General features: G+C 37.5%; 1 protein-coding gene across 3 annotated transcripts in view; it reads right to left on the reverse strand.

Annotated features, from left to right (window-relative positions):
• Nucleotides 1–928: 928 nt before the first annotated feature.
• The window catches only part of LOC143164621 (ubiquitin carboxyl-terminal hydrolase 12-like), a 32,331-nt gene continuing 7,868 nt past the window's right edge, over nucleotides 929–25,391 (reverse strand). The window contains exons 2-9 of one of the 3 annotated variants that reach the window (XM_076347446.1): nucleotides 19,263–19,343; nucleotides 14,844–15,057; nucleotides 13,652–13,878; nucleotides 12,353–12,429; nucleotides 11,372–11,455; nucleotides 10,517–10,714; nucleotides 8,434–8,512; nucleotides 929–3,288 (exon numbers count right to left, since the gene is read on the reverse strand). In XM_076347446.1, the coding sequence (XP_076203561.1) occupies nucleotides 3,187–3,288; nucleotides 8,434–8,512; nucleotides 10,517–10,714; nucleotides 11,372–11,455; nucleotides 12,353–12,429; nucleotides 13,652–13,878; nucleotides 14,844–15,057; nucleotides 19,263–19,343 (1,062 nt within the window). In that variant the 3' untranslated portion in view covers nucleotides 929–3,186. The remainder of the gene's footprint in view (nucleotides 3,289–8,433; nucleotides 8,513–10,516; nucleotides 10,715–11,371; nucleotides 11,456–12,352; nucleotides 12,430–13,651; nucleotides 13,879–14,843; nucleotides 15,058–19,262; nucleotides 19,344–25,391) is intronic. The other 2 variants (XM_076347448.1, XM_076347447.1) reach the window with 2 other exon arrangements.

A 25,391-nucleotide genomic window follows, 5' to 3' on the forward strand; every position in this document is an offset into this window, starting at 1 on the left:
CGGTCTTCGCCCTCACTCCAGCGCTGCGTTCTGGAGAAGACCTGAAGTGACAAGACCAGCCCCCAAATCCTAGTATCAGTCCTGCCTCACCGGTACTCAAAGCTAAACCCACGCTGCTTTCAGACGTTCTGATTTTGGCTGTTTGCCCTCAGCAAAATTAATTCTGGGTAACACTCTTTCTAAAGTGACTGAAGGTCAAACTCACGTTCGCTAGAGTTAAAATTAGCTCCATTTATTTATTGCTCGTGTGTGACCCAGCAGGCCAAGGACCAGACAGTATTTTGGATTTAAAACGTGTTTTTACAGAGCAGCTGTCATTTTCGAATCTCATCTGCTTCCGTTGCGTTCTGACCTAGTCCCATGAATTCCTACTCACGGGAGCAGCCTTTGATCAAATTTCCCCCTTAGAAAAGTGAACTCCAGAGAACACCACAGAAATGAAGACCTGTCCCTGTAAAGCTCCAAGCCTATGCTATTATTTTTGCTTTTAAATGTCTCCGTTCCAGATCAGTCAGATAGTATTTGCAACAAAGTCTTACGGAGTCCAACGGCAAGGGGTGAAAGAGGAAGGAAAAAGGAAATCACGGGGAGAGGCAACGGCAGAGCTACAGGGGACGACGAGCAGATCAAGGAATACCGGCAGTGGGATGGGTGTCAGGGGAAAAGGCCCTGGGTTGGTTTGGTTGTTTTTTTTTTTAACCCTCTCCTCGGTTTACCAGCACATCAATTATAATCTATGACACTGAATTACTCATTTCTCTTGGTTTAAACGGCTTATGCGCAGGTTACATGCATGCAAATACAGCGGGGTCGGAATCCCTCAGCCAGCCGGCATGGAGGGAGAAGCTAGGGAGAGCGAGCGACTAAGCGGCTACTTTAATTTCTGCCTCGGATTGAAATTCAAGGAAAAGCATTTGGGCCATGTGCATTTGATCATACATGACCTTTATTGGAGACGGGTGGGGTCATTTATTATACAGAAGTAACATCACACCATTCTCTTCCAATTTAATTCCTTTTAGTCTCCTTATAAATCTGTAGCAAAAGTGCACTTTTAACAGTTTTTAATCTATAGTATATATCTTTCAATATTATCTCTCAGTCAGGTATTTTATTTGTAAAAATGTATCGCCAGATATACAAAATACATGTCTAGTGTACTACATTAATTTTTGTATTTACTGTTTAGATTATTTTTAACTCAGTGCTCTCTTTTTATTTTTTTTTGCAAGACTTAGTGATGACAGGCTTCTGGTAGCGCCACCAGGAGAGGACTCACAGCTTGTGTGTGAACAAGGGGAGAAGACTCTTAGCCAGGAACAATTTCCACACAATAGGAACGAGATGACAAAAACGTTTGCTGTTATTGAATATGTCTCTTAAAATGACAGTACTCTGTATAATAAAAAATAATTAAAAAACCCAATGTCCGTATTTTATCTTCTGGAAGAGGAGATGTGCCGGGAGAATGGAACCTGTACCCAGTTGGAATACAATGGTAATGATTAATTTGCATTTTGAAGACAGGAGTTAATTGCTAACATTACATTTCTGGTCATGATAAGAAGAAACAGATACATACAGCCACCACAAGAAACTGTTTGTGAAATGCTGTTTTCCTGAGGACAATATTTTGGTAAAATATTTTATATCCTGTACAAGCCACAGAATTGCATAAGTTAAATGTCCCCAAGAACAACAATCACCGGCATATACCGTGAACGGCTGTGCTGGGAGCAACCACACAGAGGACAGCTCTTGTGCCACCTAACAAGATGAAGAAAGGAAAATAGTCATTTCCACTGGTAGTTTAGAGCCAGCTGCGACAAGCTTTGGCACGGCAACAGGACTTTTCAAAAAGAAAATTACAGGAGATTTTCTGAGATTTCTTACAAACTTCCTTAGCCTTTTCTTTCTAGTTATCCTTGAGATTATAATATATACACACGTAACGGATAATTACTCAATTTCAGTCTTCAAAAGACTAACAATTTCCCCTGTTAAGCAAGGCCTATAGAGGTAAAACAATCAGAAGCATTTTTAGGGGGGTGTTATGATTCCCAGATCGATACAAACATTACCAACAGATGATGAGGAACACTTAGCAAGGTAATGTCTGGGTTGGTTGGTTGGTTTTCCTTCTTACTTGTTCATTATCTTGAAGACTAAGAACAACTGGATTAGTTACATAAATAATGCTTCCCTCGGTTAACCCTTCACAATTAGTGCTGTTTCTGTGTATTAGCATAGATTCAAAATGCTAGTTGCATCAGTTTACTATGTATTGAATGAAATGTTGAACAGATCCTGTTTCAGAATGAGGGCACTTTTGGTTTACGCAATAGCTCCAAGAAATGCTGTAACTTCAAACTTTCTACAGCGACTGGTTGCCAGACATAGTCCTCCAAAGGTAACTGCTTTTCTGCTCCCCTTAAACCCGCAGCAATGTGGCTTTGAGTCAAAACTTCTGCTTCAAAAGAAAAACGCACAACAGACTAGCCTGAATATGGACAAAGTTCTATACCTTCTGAAGAAACAGAACAGTAAAAATAAAAATATAAAGAGAAGCAGCGCTGTTAGTGTTATCTAAAACCAAGATAATGCATAATGGGGAAATTTACAATGCTGCAGAGAGTTTTTTTGTCTGTTTTTTTTATAAAAATTACAGACTTGACATTTCCAATATGTCTTAGCTTTGTACTGCTTCTCAAGTCTGAGTCACCAAAAATATCCAGCAACCAGCTGCTGTTCATATCCTAAAATATGCCTTCAGCTGACACTGAATATTGAAATCATTCTGCTAAAATACAGAAAAACGACGATGGTAGAAACCAAGGTATAGCCTCAGGCCAACATTAAATGGTAAAAATTCTACAATGCTACTTTTAAATCTCTTCTTCAGTTCATGAACAAATAAGCAGCCAGGTTTCAAGTAGAGGTAACACAGATTTTGGAAGATAGCACGTAAAAAAAGCCCAGAAAGAAAACTGGAACAAAAGCTCTTCTTGTTATGGCAGTCAGCACTAATCCTCCACAAAATGGCAGGGAGAAACCTGTATTCACCCTGCTGGATCTGTCCTGGTCCTACAGCAACAACGAGGAACTGCTTCTGCTGTCACAAATATGTTCCATTTGGACATATCTTGATCCCTTTTTTCTTTTATTTGTATACATGTATCTTTTGTCTTAGTCTCTTGACTGGTAGAAGAGGATATATCCAGATTCTGAGTTTTTGGAAATGTCTGATGTTAACCCATAGAATTCTTCAATGGCCTGGGCATCAATTTTCTGAAAATTAATAAGAGTTGTAATTAGCCTCAGTCGAAACACCACCCTAAGAACCCCTTTCCCAGACAAGGCATTATTTTCAGTTCCTGGGGGTGATGCTGGAAAGCCACGCGGTGTCAATACAACAATACTTCAATATCATTGAATCCAACCAAATACAACAAAACATTTTTTCCACTTATTACCTTATTCCCTATCGAAAAAAAAAGGAAATCAAGATGAAATAATAAACCTGTCAGAAGTGGTGCATTCTTAAGCTGGACTATAAAAAAAAAAGGGGGATCCATGAAAATGTATCCTTAAAAGAGCACATCATTTTTATATTTGCTTTCCCATTCAGACTGGCGTTACCTTTCCTGACTATAGGTTTGTAATGTAAACGGAAAAAAAAAAAAAGCAGTCACTGATCAGCAAAGAAGATTTTTGTACAGTCAGGAGTACATAAGGACCATCTTGAGCACATTTAACATTCAGCTAAAATAACTCCAGATTTTAAAGTTCTTGTGACCCTCTTACGTAGAGAAGTCCTGCAAGTGCTACTGGTAATTGTACCATGAAATCAGTGGATCTCATCCGATTATGATCTTCTGGTCTTACGAGAGCTTTCCTTCCTTAGGATTTGCTGGTACAATGCCTACTGGAGTATTATCACAAGGTTTGTGTTTTAAGAGAAATAAATTATTTGCCATATTAATAGAATTAAATGGTCTGCTTCTATTTAAAGCTGTGAACTATGTGCAGAAAAGCAGTTTTTCATTTTATACTCCAACCAGCAAGGCCTGTAGGGCATTTTAAAGGGCTTTTAAAGGTGCAAGTTCTACAGTCTTGATCCCGCTCCTGAGAATGACTGGCTTCACATTACTGAATTTGATTCTGCAGTCAGCGGAGAGCAAGCATAGAGACCAAAACACTGACATAAAACACTCCCAATGACCTGCATTACTCAGCACTCCACTGTGTTTTAGTATTTTAAAATACCTTTAGGACTCTGGATCCACAGAGATGAGAGGCTGAAGTAGCCTGAATTTGTTGTGGAGGACCAAAGGGAGACTAGCTTAAAGTTTCCCTTTATTCCCCAAGGAATAAAGTTGAGGAAGCAAAGAAATGTTCAGAATACAGGAGGCTCTGGGTGGAACACCTGCTTTGATCGTGAGAGGGAGTAGCGAAGACCAATTTGTGCTTACATTTTAAGAGAAAGGGACCACGTTATGACTCCATCAAGGAGCCTCCTCAGCTACAGAATCCCTCTGGCAGTGTGCTAAATCATTGCTCACCGAACAGACTTCAGCATCACCAACAAACACAAAAGCATCGGTTTCCCTGAGTGGCACTGCCAAACAACCTGCAAGTTTAGGCCACCCTTTTCCCAGCCATTTTGAAGCACAAGAAAAACAGACACAGTCAGTAAGTTTCCAGAAGATACATCAACTGCAGGACGGAGCTGCAGAAATTCCCCCTTGAATAGTTTTGTTAAACACTGTTAAAAAAAAAAAAAATAGGGGGAAAAAAAACCCCCCAAACGGATGTTTTGTCTTTCTCTCTTCTCCATTCAAGGGCTTCAGAGAAGCTGAAATACCGTACTGAGGGCTTTTGCATTTTCACACAATTTATTAACATAACGTCTACTAGAAACTGTTAGATACACATTTTAACAGAAAAATAGCAAAAGAACATTCTTCAGCCCTTGTAATATATTTAGCAGACAACTCAAACATGTTTTATTTTAAGTGCCAACTAACTTGCCATGCAATCAAGTCTATTTCCACTACTCATTTTGAATGCAACTCAAACATTTGATATAGATTAATTCATCCTACAGATATTTTTAGTTTTATCACTGCAAAACTGACTTCCTTTTTTAATTGCACTATCCACAGAAAACACAGTGGAACTGAAAAAGGATCATATAGACTCTATTCTTCCCACCCTTAGCTGACCACCTATATTGTGGACAGCAAAATTTTACCCAGTTGCAGCTTTAGAGTAACAACCAGTTGATGGTTTCACAACTACTTTTAGGATTCTGCAGCCTCACCCGGCATTATGATGATTTTTCCCGTTAATGAGCTTAAATATCCTTTGCTCATTTCCAGACAACTGTTCTGGTTCCCCAAACCAAATCCTCTTCTTGTGTACCATTCATAGCATTCAACTGAATGCTGCAAATCTCTGAAAAAGTATTTAAGCGAAGACATACAATCATCCTCCCCCTTTTCTCAATTTGGAGAACTCCCTGGATGGACACTTTTCCCTTTCTGTTTCAGATAAACATTGTCACTGTGCTGTATCACTTAGCTGCTCTAATGACAACATGTCAAATTAGCCAGAGATCATTTACTCAGGTTCTCAGTTAATTTTGCTTGGCACGGTACCCCATTTGGACTGATTTGCCTCCTGGGTTTGATGCAGTTGCTTTTCAGATACACTGTAGTATGTTTGATTATCATCTATCTCCAATTTAATTGACAGCTGGCCTTCCAACCAAATCCAAATAGATAAATAAATATGACTTCACCACTTCTGACATTTAGTGGGTAATAAGGATAAACTACTTCCTATTGACAGTTCAGAGCTATTAATTCGTATCACTTGCCAAAAATGCAGCAAAGCTTTTTAACCATATTTAAGGGGAAAAAGCTTTCTTCTGTGTTCTCTTCCAGTTGCAATATCTGTATACAGCTACAATGGCTTTGGCCTCATCTTCTGAAAACTAATACCTGTTTTGTTATGTAGCCAGTTCACACCCAGAATGTTAAGTCTCCAAAGCTTAAAAAAAAATTGAAAAAAATCTGCTTTCATGTTCTTAAGAGTTTCTGAAGAGCAGAAGGCTCCTGTGGCTAGCCCTAAAACCAGACACTTATGCAGAATTCACATTTTAGGGGCTTTGGGGGGGGGGGGGGGGGGGTGTTTGCCACTTTGTTTTTGAGGACAACCTCTGTCATACACGTCATACATAGCAATATATTTCCTGTGATGTCGCCTTAAGGCCAATCACAAGCAGTTTGCAAACAGTACTTGGTCAAGTTCAGAGTAGATATTTAAATTTCTTTAGGCAGCAGATGGAACTGACAAAAGGAGTTGCGGCTTTACTTCACTTTTTCAGCGAATAGCCTACAGCACTAGTAAGGAACTAATTCTCAAGAGCTGATGACAAAGCGGGGAGAGAGAGAACAGCTGAGTAAAACTGCAGCTACTTCTTCCAGCAGCCTGTAGCATCAGCAGAGGAAGAGCAGTCTCCACTATCCTGTTCTCCTTGATCACTGAATCGCCAGAAATTCAGGTGAGTTCTAGAAGGTCAAGGAAAGAGAAAGGGTGGTACTTCCTAGACAGCGGGAGGTGAGATGTAAGCTTCGTGTTCGTCACACGCTTAGAAGGCAGGAGCAGCTACAATGGATAGTCAGTGAAGAGATCCTCTGGGGCAAACCCAGCAGGAATCCTTGTGCCACACTCTGCAAAGCAGGTCAAGGAGCAACTGTTCATCAGAAAGGGCCAATGATCTCAAATGACTCATGTGCAAAATGCACGTGCAGTTTTTCATGCCCTCCACCGGTAGGAAAAACAAAGCCTAAATTTCACAGAAAACAAGTAACACATGCAAACGCCAGCCAGGGAGAGTCTTCCAGCAGGAAAAGGAATCTTAAACTTCCAGATCCGCAGCTGGGGCAGAGGTAGTGCTACAGGACGGGGCTACATCGCCAATCCTAATCAAGACAGTGAAAACTCAAAGAACCATGGAAAACACAAAAAGTAGAAATTTCAGATCAAAGAGCTTTATTTTTACAGCATTTTAGATGAACTCTGTAAAAGAAGATGAACTTAAAAAAGAAAGCCATGATTAAAGTTAGAAAAGCAACTTAAAGGGAAAAAAAAAGCATCCCTCCAGGAGAGAGGCACTACATTCTAGCTTACTTGTGACAGCTCCTTGAATTTATTGTCCAATAACAGACAGCACATATTTAAAAGCTATGTTTTGGCACATCTATAAAAGTGCCAACAGTGTTTGCAGATAAAAAGAAATTCCATTTTGACCTAAAAACTAAGATACAACATAAAAGTGACTGATAGAAAACAAAGATAGAACAAGAAGATGGTTATTTTACATCTACTTTTAAAATGTAAAGTTTATCTCCTGGATGGAAAAGACAATGAATACTTGCATTTAAAAATATTGAAGTGAACACTATTTCCAAAATTAGCTGACACAATTACATACTTCAGCCATGACAGAAACAGAGGAAAATAACCCTCAAAATACAATAATGGGAGAAAGGCAACTGTTCATAGTCATACAAGCTATCCAAATCACCAGAAAGTCACCCCGATGCTCAAAGCTAAACAAAGATTAAAAAAAAAAAAATTGGAGAATGTACTACATCTTCTTTATATCAACACAAGCAAGGATTTTGCTGCGCCTGTTTAGACACTTAGTGTCAGGCCTTAACCTTGACCATGAGATCTCGGAGGCAAACAGTACATTTTCATCTTTACAAAAAGCAGTTCTACTGTGGTATTTGTTCTACTGTTTGATATTTGCTTAATAATTATGTGAAATACACGGATATATAAATATTTTGGATATTAGTCTTTACAGACATGTTACTGGAAAAGTTAAGGAAAAATTTGCTTGAGCAGACTGTTTAAACATTATTGCCAATAGGCCAAACATCTTGGTATACCCTTAGGACCTTACTACAGTCTCCCAAATCTTTTTTCACAGTTTTTCTACACTTCAGTTTGTTGGGGAAAACTGCCTACAAAAAAAGGTTAGAAGTTCTTAAACGCAGCAATGAAATGCAACTAGCACAAAGCGAGTTAGCAACAAAAAGGAGCCCAAAAGGTGGGCTGAAATAAGAGCATTTCAGATCTCGAGTAAGACAATTGTGGTATTTCAGCCTAAACAGGCGCACGCCACCCCACGTCTGAGGTGTCCATACAGCCCTCGTGTTGGTTTGCCCTTCTCCACACTACTTCTGTAACAAAGATGCACAGAAATGCTGACGTTTACTTTCGAAACGTCCAGAATTATTCTGTGCGCATGTTTTGCTGAAATACTTCCACAGGTGCAAAAGCTAATCCCGGACATAAAAACAGAGCCGGAGAGTGATGCTGTCTACGCTTGTTTTCACCATGTAAAAGCGTACCTACCTCTACAATGTCATCATCAAACAGCAACCAAAAGCCATGGCTCTTCACAATGGTGATATAATGTCCACGATTTGGACCACTGCCAGAAAAAAGGATTGGAGACTTATTACTCTTGTGCCTACAAAGGCAGGACCACTGCTCTCCCACATGACTCTAGCTATTACTGGCAGAGTCAGATTTCCCGGCTCTTCATGTTGTCTAATGCTACTCATAACGTTGTGTAGGTTCTTAGACTTTGCCAAATTGCTTGAATTAAAATTTCTGTCTTTGCTACTTGCCAAATACAATATATTCAAAATACACAATTTTGTAAATATTTTAGTCATTCATGTATTTCAAAAAACAAAATTAAAAGCCAGTTATTTCAATCACTGTTTTGTCGCATTCACCACTGCTGAGTATTTTGACCACTGTTCAAAAATTTTAATAACCGTCTGTCTGAAATATTTTATTTGCACAGGAGATATTCCTTTAATCCTTAGTGTGGTTTAGCCTACGGCTGACTGCAGACAGGCTTTCTGCAACTGCTGTTCCCAGTTTTCCAGTGGCAGTTTCCCAGTCCAATTCTATCACCTATATCCTGAATGCTTACCTTGAAGGGAATGGACAACAAAATGACCTAACTCAAAGGGAGATGGATCTGCAGAGTAAAGGCAGGCAGGTTGCCCTGAAAAGGTAGCTGTTTGGGATAATAAACTATATGGATGGAAAACTACGAGCTATCAATCTACTAACCTCAAATTCTGAGAGAACAGTCCAGGGACACAGTAAAAAAAAAAAAAAAAAAAAAATCTTTCCCCCTCTGGCTTTACTTTTTACTTAGCATCTACATAAGGCTTTAAAACAACCTATATTCCTATCAGCTTTAGGCAAAAGAAAGTACTTCTCTAGTCCTTGCAGAATTACTGATAAATGTAAACACACAACCTGTCACAGAATGAAACTTCTTTGTTTAGAGCAACTAAATGAAAATAAAACTGTAAGGGCAAAATATTTAAAACAAGTTCTGAGAACTCAAATATTTAGAAAATATAGTTTATCTTAAGTCTTTGGTAAGTTCCTAGTAAGAATTGAAACCAGAAAAGTCACAGGACTCCTAAAAGCCCCATATAAGACAACAGGTTTGAGAAGAAAAAGCAAAGCCATTTAATACACCTGAATTATTAATCACCATTGTTAAAACATGTAAGTGTAGTTATAGGTATAGCAAGTTAAGAATCTACAGAAGAAAATGCATAGGATGAGATCTTAAAATGATAAAAATAAATAAAAAAATAGCACAACTGTACCACAACAGAAATCACCTAGAATTGTATGTAGTTTATTTATACTAAATCTATGCAATATTAGTGTGTTGATTATATTGTCTTGCTCCTCACAAAGATGTTTCAAAACATTTGTGTGCTGTAGTAACTTATTACTTTAAAACTCACACTTCCAGAAGGCAGTTATAAATATATTTTTGCCTTCCATGACTGCTTTTTTCCTAAAAGTGCTTAAAAATTTTCCCTCTTTACTTTTAAAAACAGAATTAAAACCACTACAACAACAACAAAAATTTAATAAAGAGAATAAGGATATTTTAACAAATCAGCAGTACACAGTTTATTCCACAGGGTGGCACCAGCTTCTAAAAAATCTTCAATGGTTTAGCAAGTAGCGACATGAGAGCTGTAACTTAATTCTAATTTAGTTGAGTGTTTTTCCAAGATTTGTTTTTATTTTTTCCTAGAAGGTAGGGTTGGGGGTGGGGGTCTTTTTGTTTTTAAAGACTGCTCTTACTCTGCTACAGCTCAAAGAAACAACTTGTCTGAATTGCTGCCATATTTGAAAGCTGATAAAAGAGCAAACCTGTGTACTCAGAAAGCAAAATTTTACTACTTTTTTACTGTTTTAAAAAAGACTGAAACACTTTTTTTTTTATTTAAAAAAAAAATACTTTTGGACAACTAGCTCTGAGGCTGCTTAGCTTGCTCCCATATTGTCAGCCACTGTACTGTTATAAAATGGCATACGGATGACAGACTCCTTTTAGATTTCAAGAAAAGGCATTTAAGGTCCAGAAAGCACAAAACCAACATACCTGCCGCAGTGAACAACTACAGCCACAAGGTCATACATTCTGTCAGGATTTGTAGCATCTCCTGAAGTGTTAAAGAGCCGGAGCTCCAAGGGAAAGACTACACGGTAGGAGAGTTTGGTGTATCGATGCAGCTGGTCCATGTATTTGAACCTTTTTAAGTGCAGAGCTAGAATCATGGGCAACTTTTTCACTCTCATTCTGAACCACAAAAATACGTTAAACAAAGAACAAGGTATTAGCAGATCACCTAAAACAAAGCTTTGTTCAAGAACAGTTTCAATATGAAGAAGCTTCTTAAAAGGCATCTAAAATGTTGATGAAGATTTTCAAAAGGCTGCTTTTCTCATGTATATTCCAGTGAGAATAGGCAATATTTATTCTGAAATATTAACTACACAACTGACATCTGAATGCAAGACAACTGTCTATGTCGAAAACATCAATTTTTTCTCACATCAATGGGAAGAAATAGATGGAATAAATCTGTCTTGCTGCTCTGGCTGTGATGAAGTATGAGGTGAGAAATAAGATTTTTGTATACAGTATTCATAGTGAAAGCAGATGGGATGGTTTTCAGTGGCTTTAAGCTGATTAATGCTAACTGGGGAAAATGCGAATGTCTGGAAGCACCAGATAGAAGTTCTTCTGGGAGGAATACAAAATTAATCTCTTCATTTCTCTCTGATAAGGCTGCCACAAAGTTACTTGGTCGCTACTTTTCCTTACTCCCTTCCCCACCAAACACAGACCTACACAGTCTTACATTTTCCTTTTACTGAATTCACAAGGTGTATTTTTCCAACAGCTGCCCATTTGAAGAGAACATTTACATTAGCCTGAATATTTGAACCTTACCTCTTCTGTGCTTCCTGTTTACTGCGGCACTGCTCACAATAGTATTTATATTCACTGCATAGAGTTTCAGTATTACTAAACCCTCTGTGGAAATGAAAGAGAAGTCAGATAAGCTAATAATGCTGAAAAAACCCAGAGTACACACAGAAGATGAAATTCCTCTTATTCATATCGCTTGTACCTCCCAAACACATTTTAGGCGTATTTGTCCCAGTCTTGGGATGTAGTATCAATGTTCAGCTGGAAAAATCTGGAAATTATACCCTCAAGCATTAACTGCATACTTTCTGGGCAGGAGTCAAACACGATAGGTAATAAACAGCAGTAAGGTGATTGTGGTTTGTTTCCAGAAGTAGCCACTCCGTGTTTTCTTTGGTGGCACACTTTAAACGTTAAGACCTATAGCCATTAGCCATTGCCTAGCCAAAGTCTGGATAATCTTTCAACTCCTAGCAATTATATATCCGTTATCAGCTATTAAAAAGGCAGCTGCTATATGCAACTTGCAGTATCCTAGCAGCTGATAAGCCTTGGATCTAGCAGTCAAATACACGGAGCAAATTTCTGTCAGCAAAAAAACCCCAAACCTGACCACAAACATCAGGACCAGACAACTGAAATGCAATAACAATATTAAAATAAACAAGAATTTATTAGCAAACCAAACATACCATGTTTAGTTTTGATAAAACCTGACTATATGTCACAATAAATTAAAATCCCCATAAAAGAAAGTGAAAAATCAATCTTACATACCACTAAGAAATCATCATACTCATTAACTACTAAAAACCACTAAGATAGGTTCCTGTGGCAGCTTCAAAAGGCCACGATAAAGATAAAATGAACAGCACTCTGAACAGAACATATTTTACCGTAAGTCAAACGCCTACAACTGTTGCACAATAGAGCAGCTAAGCTAGGCTCTTTCCTTCTGACCAAGGGCAGGTATTTTTTCCATTCACAAATATTTTCATTTACCTTAGACAGTGTGTAATTGATGTATTTTGTTCCACATCAACCGATAGATCCAGAAAGTCCTCATCTTTGCTACTAACCTTGAAAAAAATAAGGAGAAATATTTCATAACAGTTTAGAACGGGCAGATTTCTTTTAACCATTTCTGGAATGGTGCAATGTCCTCATTGCAAATAGAGACCTTCGTGATAAAAAAATAAATATATACACACACAGAGGCCCTTTCTTGAGGTAAACTAAAACTGAAGAAATAATCTGATGTGCTGTTACAATCCAGAGAGGAATATAAAAGAAAAAAGCCCAAACCCAGAAAAAAACCCACCAAAAAACCAAACCCCAAAACCTTTCTTGCAAAACATTTCTCCCCCTTGAGACTTCAAGACACATCTCCTTAATTCACTGGCAAAACCAAGTTTTTAACCACTCGGAACTCTCGGAGCTGGAGAAGCTTTAACCGTATTCCACTCTGCTTCGTAGACCGATATACAGCTTTCTGCTGCATTTCAGAGTTTAACAGTAAATACTTATAGAAAACGCAGAAACAGGCAGATGGGTTTTCAATTAAATGGGTTAGCAGTTAGGAAAACCATCTTTCCATTTGTGGAACAGGCACATTTAATTTCAAAATTCTTCAGACAGAATCTTATTAATGTCATTTTTTAGAGCTTCTATTCACCATATAGCCATAATTTTAGATTTAAAATGCCAAGAACAGCCATTTCAGTTGTAATAATTTCTCTTTTTTTCCTCTCTCCATCGGGGTTTTCATTTTTGTAGAAATACTAAATCAGACATAGCACATGGCTACCTACAAATTCCTGGTCTGAAGGTGGTGGGGTTGTTCTAATTCTAGATTTTGTGCACTTCTTTTGCTCTCAAATAGAGTGGCTATGGACCAGCACCAAGCAGCACAGACTTCCAGTTCAAGAAATTCAGATAATCCCAGAGTTAAATAAATAGCGAGCAACTCTCATGTAGAAACACAACATAAACTATCAATCACTGACACAGGAAATAACACGAAGACAAAAAGGCAGCTTATATCAGCCAGGTGCAGGCTGCCTCGATGGAAACAGGGAGGAGGAACAGAAAAAACACTATGCTTTTTCTGAGAAACATACCTTAATGAGTATTGGTTTGAACATAGAGGTGATACAGTCATAAAATAGGCTATGCTCCATATTTTAATAGAGAGAGTGCAATTTCATCTATCCTAATAAATGAAAAAGTGTGCTTAGTATTAGGGAAAATGATCCAGAACCTGTGAAAAATCTAAGAGGTTTTGTTTTGTTTTAAACGTACAGCCTCACAGTTAAGACATCTGGTTTCATTGGTTAGTGTTCCTTGGAAGATTTCATGGACCCACGTCAGATCAGTCTTGTCTCCTTCTTCACTCTCAATGCTGCCATTCTGGAGTTTGCCATTCTGCTTCTCCTGCTTTTTCTCTTCTTGTAGTAAGTCAGCAATAGTGTTAAGTAGGTAGTTTAGGAATTCATGTGCATCCTGCTGCATGTAATTATCAAATAATTCTGGAAAGGAAGAGATCAAGGAGAATGAAAAAATACAGATACTTCGTAATATCAAGTTACTATGCTTCTAACAATTAGTGTGTGCCCTTCCCCCTTCTCTACCCTATTATACAATTGTGGGTTACACTGGTAAGAGTCTTTGAAGAATTGTACTTTGTTGTTCTCGCAACGGGTGCTAGGTTACCCTCACCTATTCCTCAGGTTGCAAGAAACAGGCAGCTGAAAAATAACACAAAGGAAACTTAGTTTGGGCATTTCTTGGAACTGAAGAAAACCATGATTGGTCTTTAGGGGTTTTTTTTGTTGTTTTGTTTTTTTTTTTTACTTTGGGGAGGGAGAGAAATAAAGACATTCAGATGTGTTGCCATTAGTTCATTAAGTCCAGCATCAAGGGGCAAAAATCCTCTACTATAAGTTTGTTATCTTTTCAAGTTCAAGCAGAGACGATAAATCAACATATAGATCGCTTCCTCACAAAGAAGCCCTGGGAAATAACCACTAGTTCTCATCATAAGGAATTTATCCTCCGCAAATGTAAGAAAGGAGGCTAAGGGTGGTTAAGTTTCCTTAGAGACTTTAACTTTGACCAACTCCGTGAGGTCTGTTTAGCCCATGCCAATTTCTAGCAACGACCCAAAGTGTGCTGACTTGCAGCAGACCTCTACAGAACACGATGCCAATGTGGAGTAACTGGAGCACTGAGACTTGTGTACACGCTCTGTACTTGGTCTAAGCAAGCACAGAAACAAAGATATCTAGATAATCCTCTTACGACACAACACAGTCTCTGTTGCTACGCTACAGAGGTGGTGAAATTCATACCACAAACAGGAGTTCAAAAATCTTCGAGAAATCTGTTAAAACTTGACAATTTGGACTCACTTAAAAAGGAAGTTGTGTTTATGTTTTATATGCTTAAATCTCCAATGCTTAAATCTGCATGAAAATTTCATTTATTCATTTACCATTTTCTTTCCTCAATCGGGAAATAAATTTCTTGGGTGGGATGACTCCCACCTTCTTCTTTTGCGTAGCAATACTGTTGAAGAGATCAGAGAGGCATGTCAGGAGGCTTTCCTTCTTTCGAGGCTGCACTTTGTATGCCAAAACTTTTTCCCGAAATGGACGACAAAAATAAAGTGCCTGTAAGACTGAGTTGCAGTAGCAGGTATTGCCGAACTGGTTAAAACAGAACAAAAGGAAAACAAACGTTTTCATATTAGGCCTGTTAAAAAGTAATAAAAGAGGTTGCTCATTAAGAATGTCACATACTGAAAATGGAAAAGTTGTCTGTCAGAGTTCATTTACGGGGGAAATACTAGTAGGCATGGCGTAAAAGACTCATCTTTGTATCATCACAGCTGGTAACAGCAAGAAAAGGAAGAGAAGACAACAGTTCACAGTGACACTGGGCACACGCAAAAAAAAGGCAGGAAACCACTGACAAGAAAAAAAATCCAACTGAGGGCTCCTCACAAAATCAAAACTTCTGGAGACACAGCACACTACTAATCCTGATAGGGGAGATCCTGCTGATACTGATGTGGAGGGGTGCCAATGATACAGCAGAACAGAGGGACAAGAAAACAAAGAGGCAGCATCCATCAGCATCACTGCTCTCAATGCATTAATTCATATGTTAGATTTGCCTGTGTCAGATACACAAAGTACTTTTTAGAGATAGTTAGCAAGGTATATGTTAAATATTTCCTGTTTATAATGAAATATTATGAGAAGTACATGATGCAGGCAAATTCAAAGAGCAGCTGTTTTACATCTGCCATATCTGAAGGCAGTGTTATTTTAGAGAAAGGAGGACAGCGATATCTTCCAGAGGCAGTGTTCCACATTGCTTAACAAGAAGAAACACTCAGGCCGCTGAGGTATTAGCGTATCATCCACAAGAAATACACCATGGTTTTTTGAGTAGTTTCTTTGCAATTTATTGTGCAACTGTATTGTACAACGCTGTTGCTTCAAAAAAGTGAAACAAATTCTGGGCTTGCCAGTCCCCAGTAATCTGGTAATCAGATTCTGCATCTTGAGCATCGAGAGCAAAATACTATAAATAAACAAAACAAGCATACAAATCTGACTACAGAACACAGACTATTTTGTTAAGTAGTACCCAGAGAATATGGCCACTACTGTTCACCAAAATTTGGTGTGATTACTGTAGCTGAATGATTTCAAGTTAATAATCAGTTTGCTGACTGAAACAGAAAATTAACATTTTAATTCATACAGCTGAAAAGGTTACAGAATTATAGTTATACTAACATTAATTTATACTAGATGCAAACAACATGGAACAACAGTTAAAAACTTACTGACATGAAGAGAACAAATACACAAGCTGAACATGTGAATTAGCATAGAATCTAACTCATATGCTTGTTAGTGACCTAAGAAAACAAATAAGCATCATGCTAACTAAATTTGCATACAAGACAAAATAGGCAAGAGAACTACCAAAAGTCTAATTAAATATTATTGTTTCAGATGAGGTATCTAATATATTTGTCTATAATAATCCCAGAAAATTAAGAGACAGAAGAAACTAGAAATTAGACATCTTAAAAAAAAAAAAAAAAAAAGGGAAGGTCATGGTGCATCTTAAGTCAAAAAAGATTACAGAGCAAGTAGTTAATGAGATTTCAGGACTGTATTCCTGGAGAAATCATGTCAAAAAGTATGAAGTCAACTGGTTATACATGTCCTGCTTTGATGCTACCCATACAGAGAGAAATTATTAGAACCAAGCTAAATGGAAGAGTTAAAGGAGTTAAAGAATTAAATTTCCATCCAAATAGCTTTAAAAATTCCTGACGGTAAGATGCAAGATGCTTTGCAGTAGTCAATGTGATACAGTAAAAAAGTCACTTTATGGCATGCTTTAGGACACTTAAAAATGTCCTTCTAAATAGTATTTCAACTCTCTTTGTTTGCTACCACCTTTACATAAAGTAATATGGAAGAACTTTTATTCCTGAAACTATCTTGCGTGTCAGCATTTTAGATATTTTACTGCATGCCAAGTACTTTACAAAAAGACCATCTGATGCGTTTTATTTCAGCAATTCTGACTTTTTTTCATGTTAGAAGAAAATCCTTCCAACTTTGAGCGATTCAGGGCCTTGTGAAACTTCTGAATATCTCAATTATTGATCTACCCTTCTCTGTACTAGAGAGAGTTCTCCACAAATAAACAGTATTACATAGCAGTGTCACACTTCTAAACTGCAATCGGTTTGCATTTAGAAGTACGAAGTAGTCAGATCTTTCCAATCATGACCTTAACTTCACTAGAAATTCTGCCTGGGGAAGAAAAAAAAGAAAAGAGGGCTCTAACCATTTGTCTTCGACAGAACGCCAAAAAACAGGTTGGCAAGGCAGTTCTCAATGGGCTGATGAATATTTCCAAACCTGGAGCTACATGCACAGATCAAATACACAAATAGTGTGTAAAGTCTAATGTGACTTAAAACACAAAGGAAAAATAGGTACAAACACATAGGTTTTAAAATCTTTTTGTCATGGTTTCTCTGATATAAAGAAATGTTTTAAATAGATGCCAAAACATAGCGTTTTTTACTTAAAACTGACTGTATTTAGAGTCAACATTACTAACTTCATAAGAACTTGTAAAATTTTACACTTTCAATGTAAAAATAAAGTTTGAAGGCTTACTTTAAGATAGAAGCTTTTTAAAATGAAAACTGAGATGAAATTCCAGAATGAAAACATTGTTCCATCCCTCTTGCACTTCAGTTCAACATTACGCGTAACCTATTTTAACAGGCTGTCAGAAGGAGCAGCGAGACCCTTCTCCCATATACTCTGCAGTGGCTTTAGCAATAGTTTGACTGCAGGCAAGCTGGTTCAGCTCACTGATCCAAAGAGAAAATAACTATTAAAAAAAAAAAATTTAAAGCTGCCACTGTCCATGGGTTCAACACTCGATTCTGTTTGCAGTGCAACCACACATTTACTAGTATTGATGCTGAAGCCATGAAACCACCCTCTTTAAAGTGCTCCAATTAACTTCAGATCATGAAAGAACTAGAAATAACTTAGGAAAAAGCTCTGCAGAACGACAGGATGAAAACGATCTCTAAAGAAACTGGTTGCAAGGAATAAAGCACAACAGTATTAGTCATATTTTGTCCTTCAAAACAGAGAATGGATGTGGTTATAATAATTCTGGTTATTTTTAGAATGCTATTTTTCCTCTTCACGCTATTCATCACCCTGCTATTTATGTTACAATTGGAGATGCCTTCCATTTTTCTCATTATGGTGCAAACCTCAGCAGCTTTGGAATGGCCATTAACACCATACTTAAGGAATATAACTCAACGTGTTTAGATAGTTTGGTGTCTTGAGAACACAAACTGCTAGAAACCCACACAGAAGTCCATTAAATGAGTTTGTAATGAGCTGCAACAAATAACACTTTAGTAGCTATGTAAACCTTATTTGGTGTGTCAAAAGATAGATCATCTTTCAGTTTGCAACAAATGTACCTAGATGACCAGCAAACAGAAGAATACTTATGTTTCTAGTGAGTTTTGCCAAAATTGTATTTTCACATCATAAATATGATGCCACAGAACGACTGTTTCTATTAACTAACTTCCTATATTCATTGGTAAAAGATGTCACAGGCGCAACAGCTGCTTTGCTCCTCCAGAAGCACTGGCAAGATCAACATCAATGCTCCATTCTCTCCACGGTTAATTTAGGTAGACAGTTCTTATTGCCCAACAGATCCCAGTCAAATCAGATCTATACAAACTGACACAAAAAAATATATCTTTTTAGAAGGATTCACTGTTACACAAGGCTGTCAAAAAATAAAAAAAGGTGTATTATTACATGTAAGAAAATTATTGACCCAGTCAATGTCATTCGTTTTCTGGCTATGTCCTCGCACAGAAGAACTTCCACTAATCCCACGAGTACTGTGTTTTTAGAAAAGTAACACATTTTCATTTTAAAACCTCAAGGCTCCCATACACCGCAGCATCAGTGTAAAATCAAATCTCTCTTCTCTAGAAAAGCATATGAACAATGTACATACTTCATTAGTTAATGTCCTTTCCAGCTAAATATCAAAATCCTATAATTAGAAATGTACCTGAGTAGGAAGGTTTCTCTCAAAGACTTTGTAATAAATATACTTATTTTTCTGTATTTAAGATGAAATTTTTATCTTGGTTAACAACAAGTCATAGCACCATATTGCAGGATGTGGCGTCTACGCAGAGTCCCAATTTAAGTTAGAAGTGTTCATAGATGAAGTTCTAACAGAAAATCCTGTTAAATTCAAAATCAGGATATGAATTAAAAAACATCATTTCAACCATAGAAAATTCACTTACATTGACCAAGCCAAAATAATGCTCATTCACAGGGAACTGTTCAGGACCAATCTCTTTCTCCAAAGCAGAGGCATTGGCGCCCTACAAAGAAACAGTATGTTTATGTTAGAGAAAAAAAAACTTCCTAAAAAAATCCAACAGAATTCATACTACTCCTATAAAAACAAAGAAGCAAAGAAAATATGTTACTTCCATTGAGAATTAGCATCTCATGTTTCCTATGTTCTTCAAAATGAAATCAGTATGATGCTTTATTATTATAAAAGGTACCATGGTTTCACTTAAAAACTCAACTTCATCAGCCGGGATTAGAGCTATCTGATCTAACAGAAGGGGTTTTTTGCATTTGAATTTATTTGAAAATTAACAACAAGAAATTTGTTCTCACCTAAGACTTCAGGTTAGTCACAGTGACCTAGAAACACCAATTTAAATTTAGTCAAGAATGCATTGTAAAAATAAACTTATAACACACAGACAACTTCTAAACCTAGCAGACAGAAACCATATGGGCTACAAATCCCATGAAAGAAAAAATGTCTTTTTGTGTTGTGGACTGCACAAAAGGTTTGATGTGGCTGTTAATGATCCGCATCTCAAAGAATTCTTGAAAAAATCTTGCCTTCACTGACACATTAGAAATACTATAATTTTCTAACTTTATTTCTGGAAAGCACTATGGACAAGTGGAGCATGATTACAAAAACCAAAAAGAATGGAAAGAAGAATTTTATCAGACATTCCTCAAACTTGGATCACCTAAAAGTGGTTTGGCTTTGCTACCCTTAATATAAGGACGATGTATTAAGCTTACAGTGCATTTTGATACGTCCTTGAGCCTCCAGCAATATAATGAGGAACAGAACTTACTCTTTTAGATACAACTGAAAAATACCACTACACATCCATATGGTCTTACTTGTCACATAGAACAAGAACTAAAGCATACCAACATTTTAGCTTCAATTTTAACTTTGTTCACTTCAAATTCAAAGTGGTTCATGTATCTCTCTCCATTTTTCCCCCCCCCTTTTTTTTTTTAATCCACCAATACCTTATAGCTGAGCTCCCACTTGGGATTTGGTATCTTCCCTCATACCACTCCATCTTGTTCTCTAACGTTTCTTGCTGATCTTCCAACAGTCCTTAGCTGCATCTGTGCTGTTATCTAAGGAGTTACCATCATTCAATGCAGAATCCAAGCACTTTGGATTCTTGACTTGTTTTAAATATCCAAGTCACTCCACCTAAAACCGTCTGCAAACAGTAAACAGAAATCCTTCTGCACAGGTAAGCCATCTTAAAACACCTCAGAAAAGTACTAAACAAACAAAAGTTACAGTCCAGCAAAATTCAATTCATCTATTTCCCTGAAGCTAATAAAGTTTTTTAATTGCTGAGCAAATATTTCAATCATTTCCATCAGCATTCTGCTATTAATATAAACCACAGACAAGTAGAGACTGTATAGACTGTTCCATCTAGATTGTCTTTAACAAAGAAATAACTAAAAATCTTCTAAGAAACAGGAAAGAAACCAAGAAATAATTTAGTTTAACAGGAGGAATGGAAACTCTGTAGTTAGATCTCCCACATCAGATTTACAGTGAATTACACATATCAAAAAAGACAGAAAACGAGGAAGGCTCAAAATTGGGTACTATAAAAAACACATTCACTAGGTGCTGACAGATTTACAAGCAAGGCTCTTCGCAAGCAGCAATTACACAGAAATTTTTTGAGGCATCAGTGCCAGTTCAAGCAGCTCCTCTCATTTGTTTCCCTACATCCATTCCCTGCTTTCAAGTACCTCTTTTTCCCTCCGCTAACTCCCCCCAAAAAACCCAAACCAAACCTAGACATAAGAACAGCTATCTGCAAGGAAGAACTGCTGATACAGCTTCTCGCCAAATGCTACTTCAGCTCTTCACTCAAATTGTTCTGAGCAACGCTGGGACTTTGGGTAATAGGAGTTTATAACCTATGTGCTATGTAAACGCACAAGAAGAGGTGACATTGGTTTTGAAAAATTTTCAGTCTTGAAATCAGAACTGACTGCTGAGGTTCCTTTACTCTTACATTCTGCATGTTTCAAGATTAAGGAAGGGATATGTGTAAAATCTGCAAGCTTGTGAAGTTCAGTTTAAGTTTCTCTGAACTGTCTTCTCACCTCCTCCATGATCGCCAATACTGTATTAGAGAAATACTGGAGAAACAGACAACTAAAGCAGGTACCACAACTTACAGAACTACTGAAACTAGACAACCTGAATACTCCAGTCTGTAAAGCAACATACGGAATAAATATCTGAACAAAGGAATACAAGCATAAGAATTGTAATTTTTAACAAAAGTATGCTATAAAGAATTTAATAACCTACCATAAACCAGTGTTGCAATTCAACTAAACCACCAACCCGTATTCCACATGTATCTACCCATTTAATCTAACAGGTTAACACGTGCCTTTTTTCCAAGTGCTTCCTTGTATCTACTGCCCAAACTTTGTAAATTTGGGTAAGTTAACTGCAGGGGCAGATTAAAAATTAAAGTTTCTTTAATAAATTAAATGCTAAAGTTAGTCAATCAGCCACAGAAGCTAAATTAACCTAACATTTAGTTGCAATGTTTCTGAAGTTTCTTGTCAGAGAACATTTTAAATTAGCATACCAAAATAATGAAAACCAAAACAGGATTCAAAGTAATTGTGGAAGGAATCAAAATCACAAACTAGTCATAGTTTTGAAGATGCAAACTTGCCAATTAAATAATACGTAACATACTGAAGAGGCTCTAGAAAATGCACATGCCTAGCATACCACAATAAAATAACTACATTGCAAACAATATAGAGTGATTTATCATGGGAGTCAATGCCCAGGAGAACTACACTACGCAAGGCAACAAGTATGTAGGGGAAAAAAAAAAAGCACTTTACGGTGACAGCACAAATTGGCCTTGGTCATGTTTCAGGATGAAAATACATGACACGTTTGTGAGTAAGGCTGCATAACTGGAGTCAACGTTCAGCTACTCACCATCCGTGATCTTTGCAACTAAATTTGCAAATAGGAAATTAACCACCTGGAGATCAAATCTAGTGCAGCATGAACCATGTCTTGCTGTAATGAAGCCTAATAAGCAGCTTTGTTTTCAGACTGATAGGTGTTATACACATTTTCCCACCCCCACTGAAAGACTTTTCCATCTGGAGAAATACTTCTGCCCCAGATCACATAAATATTTGCTCATAAGAAACAACACACACTGCATAATTATGGAAACATAAAAGTCACATTTCTCATCTAGAAACAAAAATCTAATGAAAGTGGCAAGTGTCCAAAGTATGAAAATTTATGTTTGGTTATTTGGTGAATCAAGAGAGATACATCTCTTCTGGGGTGCCAGACAAACTATTCTGCATCTCACAGTACTTTATACATCTAAAAACATAAGAAAATCAATACTGTTTTGCTAAACTATGACACACATTTTGTGGGAGCAATAAGAAAAATCACTAATACATACCAATTGAGTTTGCTTGGCATATAAAAACTAAGGAAATAATGTACACTAAAATACAGCTAAATATAAAGCTTAATGCATGAGATTAGAATTGACTTCTCATTGCTAGCACAAGACAAATAAATACATCTTATAAAACCCCCGTAAGTACATCCTTAAGACTTCTAGGAAGACCAAGGAAATGCTCTCAAGGAACTGTTCTGCTACTCCAGTTCAGGAAGAGATGATAAAACTTTCTGTACACAGCTCTGTGAGCAGGAACAAAACACAAATTTATACAGTCAACACATAATTACCCAACAAGGAAAACATCCCCCTAGTTTAACTAAAGTGGTAATACTGTTTTACTTATATTAGACCCTCAGAGAGACGCAAATTTAACACTTCCATATTGGTGGGGGAGGCAACAACTAAAGTTTCAGCAACTTGTAATCAGGATTTGTAATTTTCTAGAAATTACTGTGACTTAAAATGATGCCTTAGAGGTTTGTTGCACTTTTCAAGAGCTCCCCTATTCCGTTCACGCCCCCACCAGCAGAACTGACTTTGAATCTAGAGAGCAAGCAAGCTTAGCTCAGTGGGTTTCCGCAGTTCTGGCACCATTAGTCAAATAGAAAAATGGAAAGCTGCCTGGCCCATCTGAACTATCACCATTTTAGCAGTTCAGAATAATAGATACAGCTAACAGTGGCCAAGACGAACCCAACAGACCAACAATAAAGTATTTTCTGTCACAGCTGCAGTACTTTTACTTTATGCACATTAGCTAATTAAAAAAGGGACCTATCCAAGAACATTTGTGCTCACTGATTTCCATCAGAAAAGACAAAGAACACCCTTAAAAAAAATCCCATATACTGAATTTTAAAGTATTGAACAAAAGCACAGGGAATTGTTAATATTCAAGTTCTTCTCCATTTTTCATACCAACTCAGTGAGGACATCACACCAACATTAGATATGTATGAGATTTAGGAAAGATAGTAGTTTTACTCAATTAATACTGTTTACCCAAAGAACACCAAAAAGCCTCTAAGACAGGTTTTGTTGAGTTTGGTAAAGCAAAAAGGGATGGTAAAGTAAAAAGGGATGTGAAAAGACCAGTTTCAAAAACTCTTACCTGAGGTAGGTGCCTAAGCAAGTCATCACAGATGAAGGGATCCCACAGTATAGCTGAAATTTTAACTGAATAACCCATCAAAACCAGAACAGAGATCTACCAAGTCTTCCGACTTGTAAGCTGTGAGTGCTTTTTGCTCAGTAGAGAAGTCTTAAAGTTTTATTTCCAGTTCAACACACCGCACAAGTGGAAAAAATAGTAGTTTATTAAAGTACTAAAGTATTAAAAATTCTATTTCTTAGCCAGATTATACTGCTAACTCATTGCATCACCAAAACAAGATAAGAGAGAGGTATGCTTAGGCATTACGGTCTCTTATAAGCTCTACAAACAGTTTGCAACTATTCCTGCAAAGAAAATTAGTATTTTGCCTGGTCTAGATTTAATTGATTTCAGAAACTGGGAATGTATCAACAGTTTCCAGGGCCTTAAATACTTCTATGCCCTTAAACTTATTTGAATTTGTAATTATTCTTATAGACAAATGGCTTATAGATTGCATTCACTTATCTGACAGGAATCGTAAGAAGAAATTATTGTTGGAAGACGAAGAAAAGTCACCACTTTTCTCTTCACTGTACATAGGTAGCTTTATGGTAGAAATTACAATAAGGCCCAGAGCTGAAGAGTTCTTCTGAAGCTACCGATGAACAGCAGAACAGCTGGGAGTGATTAATAACAACTACATAGCTCAGAACATGAACTACAGTCAAGTGATGACAGAAATCCACATGTCCGGCATCCACCCAGTTCTTGCTTCAATGACGAATTTTACTAAGTTTCAGCGAAATCCTGATCCTCCTCAAAACTTGGCTGAGAATAAGTGGACTATTATTACAGACTAACCAACGTTCCCAGTCAAAATTTTTTATCCTGAACTAACACTTTCACACTTGGAAGGAATTCACGCTTCCATTTGTAAGTATCTACTTCTTGCTGCTATGAAGGTAACTTTGCAGACGTGGGAATGGTTACAAAAGCAATGTTGTACTATCTTGATAAGCATGCAAGCAGACCTTACGAGCATGAAGCAGCTGCTGCTCTAGCTTCAGTAAGAAAAGGATCAAAATTAGCACAACATTGGGTCAGTATCCTTGCTGTTATTCAGAGCTCTTGTCAAAAATAATCAGGTCAATGCTGTACTGCTGCTTGAGCAAACAGTGAGCAGAGAAGCACTGAAGCTATATAATGAGGGGGGAAAAACCCACAAAGCAGACGATGGGAAAGGGTTACGAGTGGGAAGATCCCGCTGTCCTCTTTGCAACAGCCTTGAGATTTGGTGAAGGGAAGCAGGGCATTTACTGTTGCTAAGCTGCGTTTCTATCAAGGATTAAGACAGCACACAAGGAGGGCGCAGGCAGCTGCCCTGCACATTTTGGAGGGTGCTGGTTTCACATCTGCTTTGACTGAATGGTGGAGTGTCTCGCATTAGCACAATCCACTAGCTATTAGCAACTGGGTGTATTTTCTAAACTGTAGAGGTG

This window comes from Aptenodytes patagonicus, chromosome 9 (genome assembly GCF_965638725.1).
Source record: "Aptenodytes patagonicus chromosome 9, bAptPat1.pri.cur, whole genome shotgun sequence".
Taxonomy (NCBI): domain Eukaryota; kingdom Metazoa; phylum Chordata; class Aves; order Sphenisciformes; family Spheniscidae; genus Aptenodytes; species Aptenodytes patagonicus.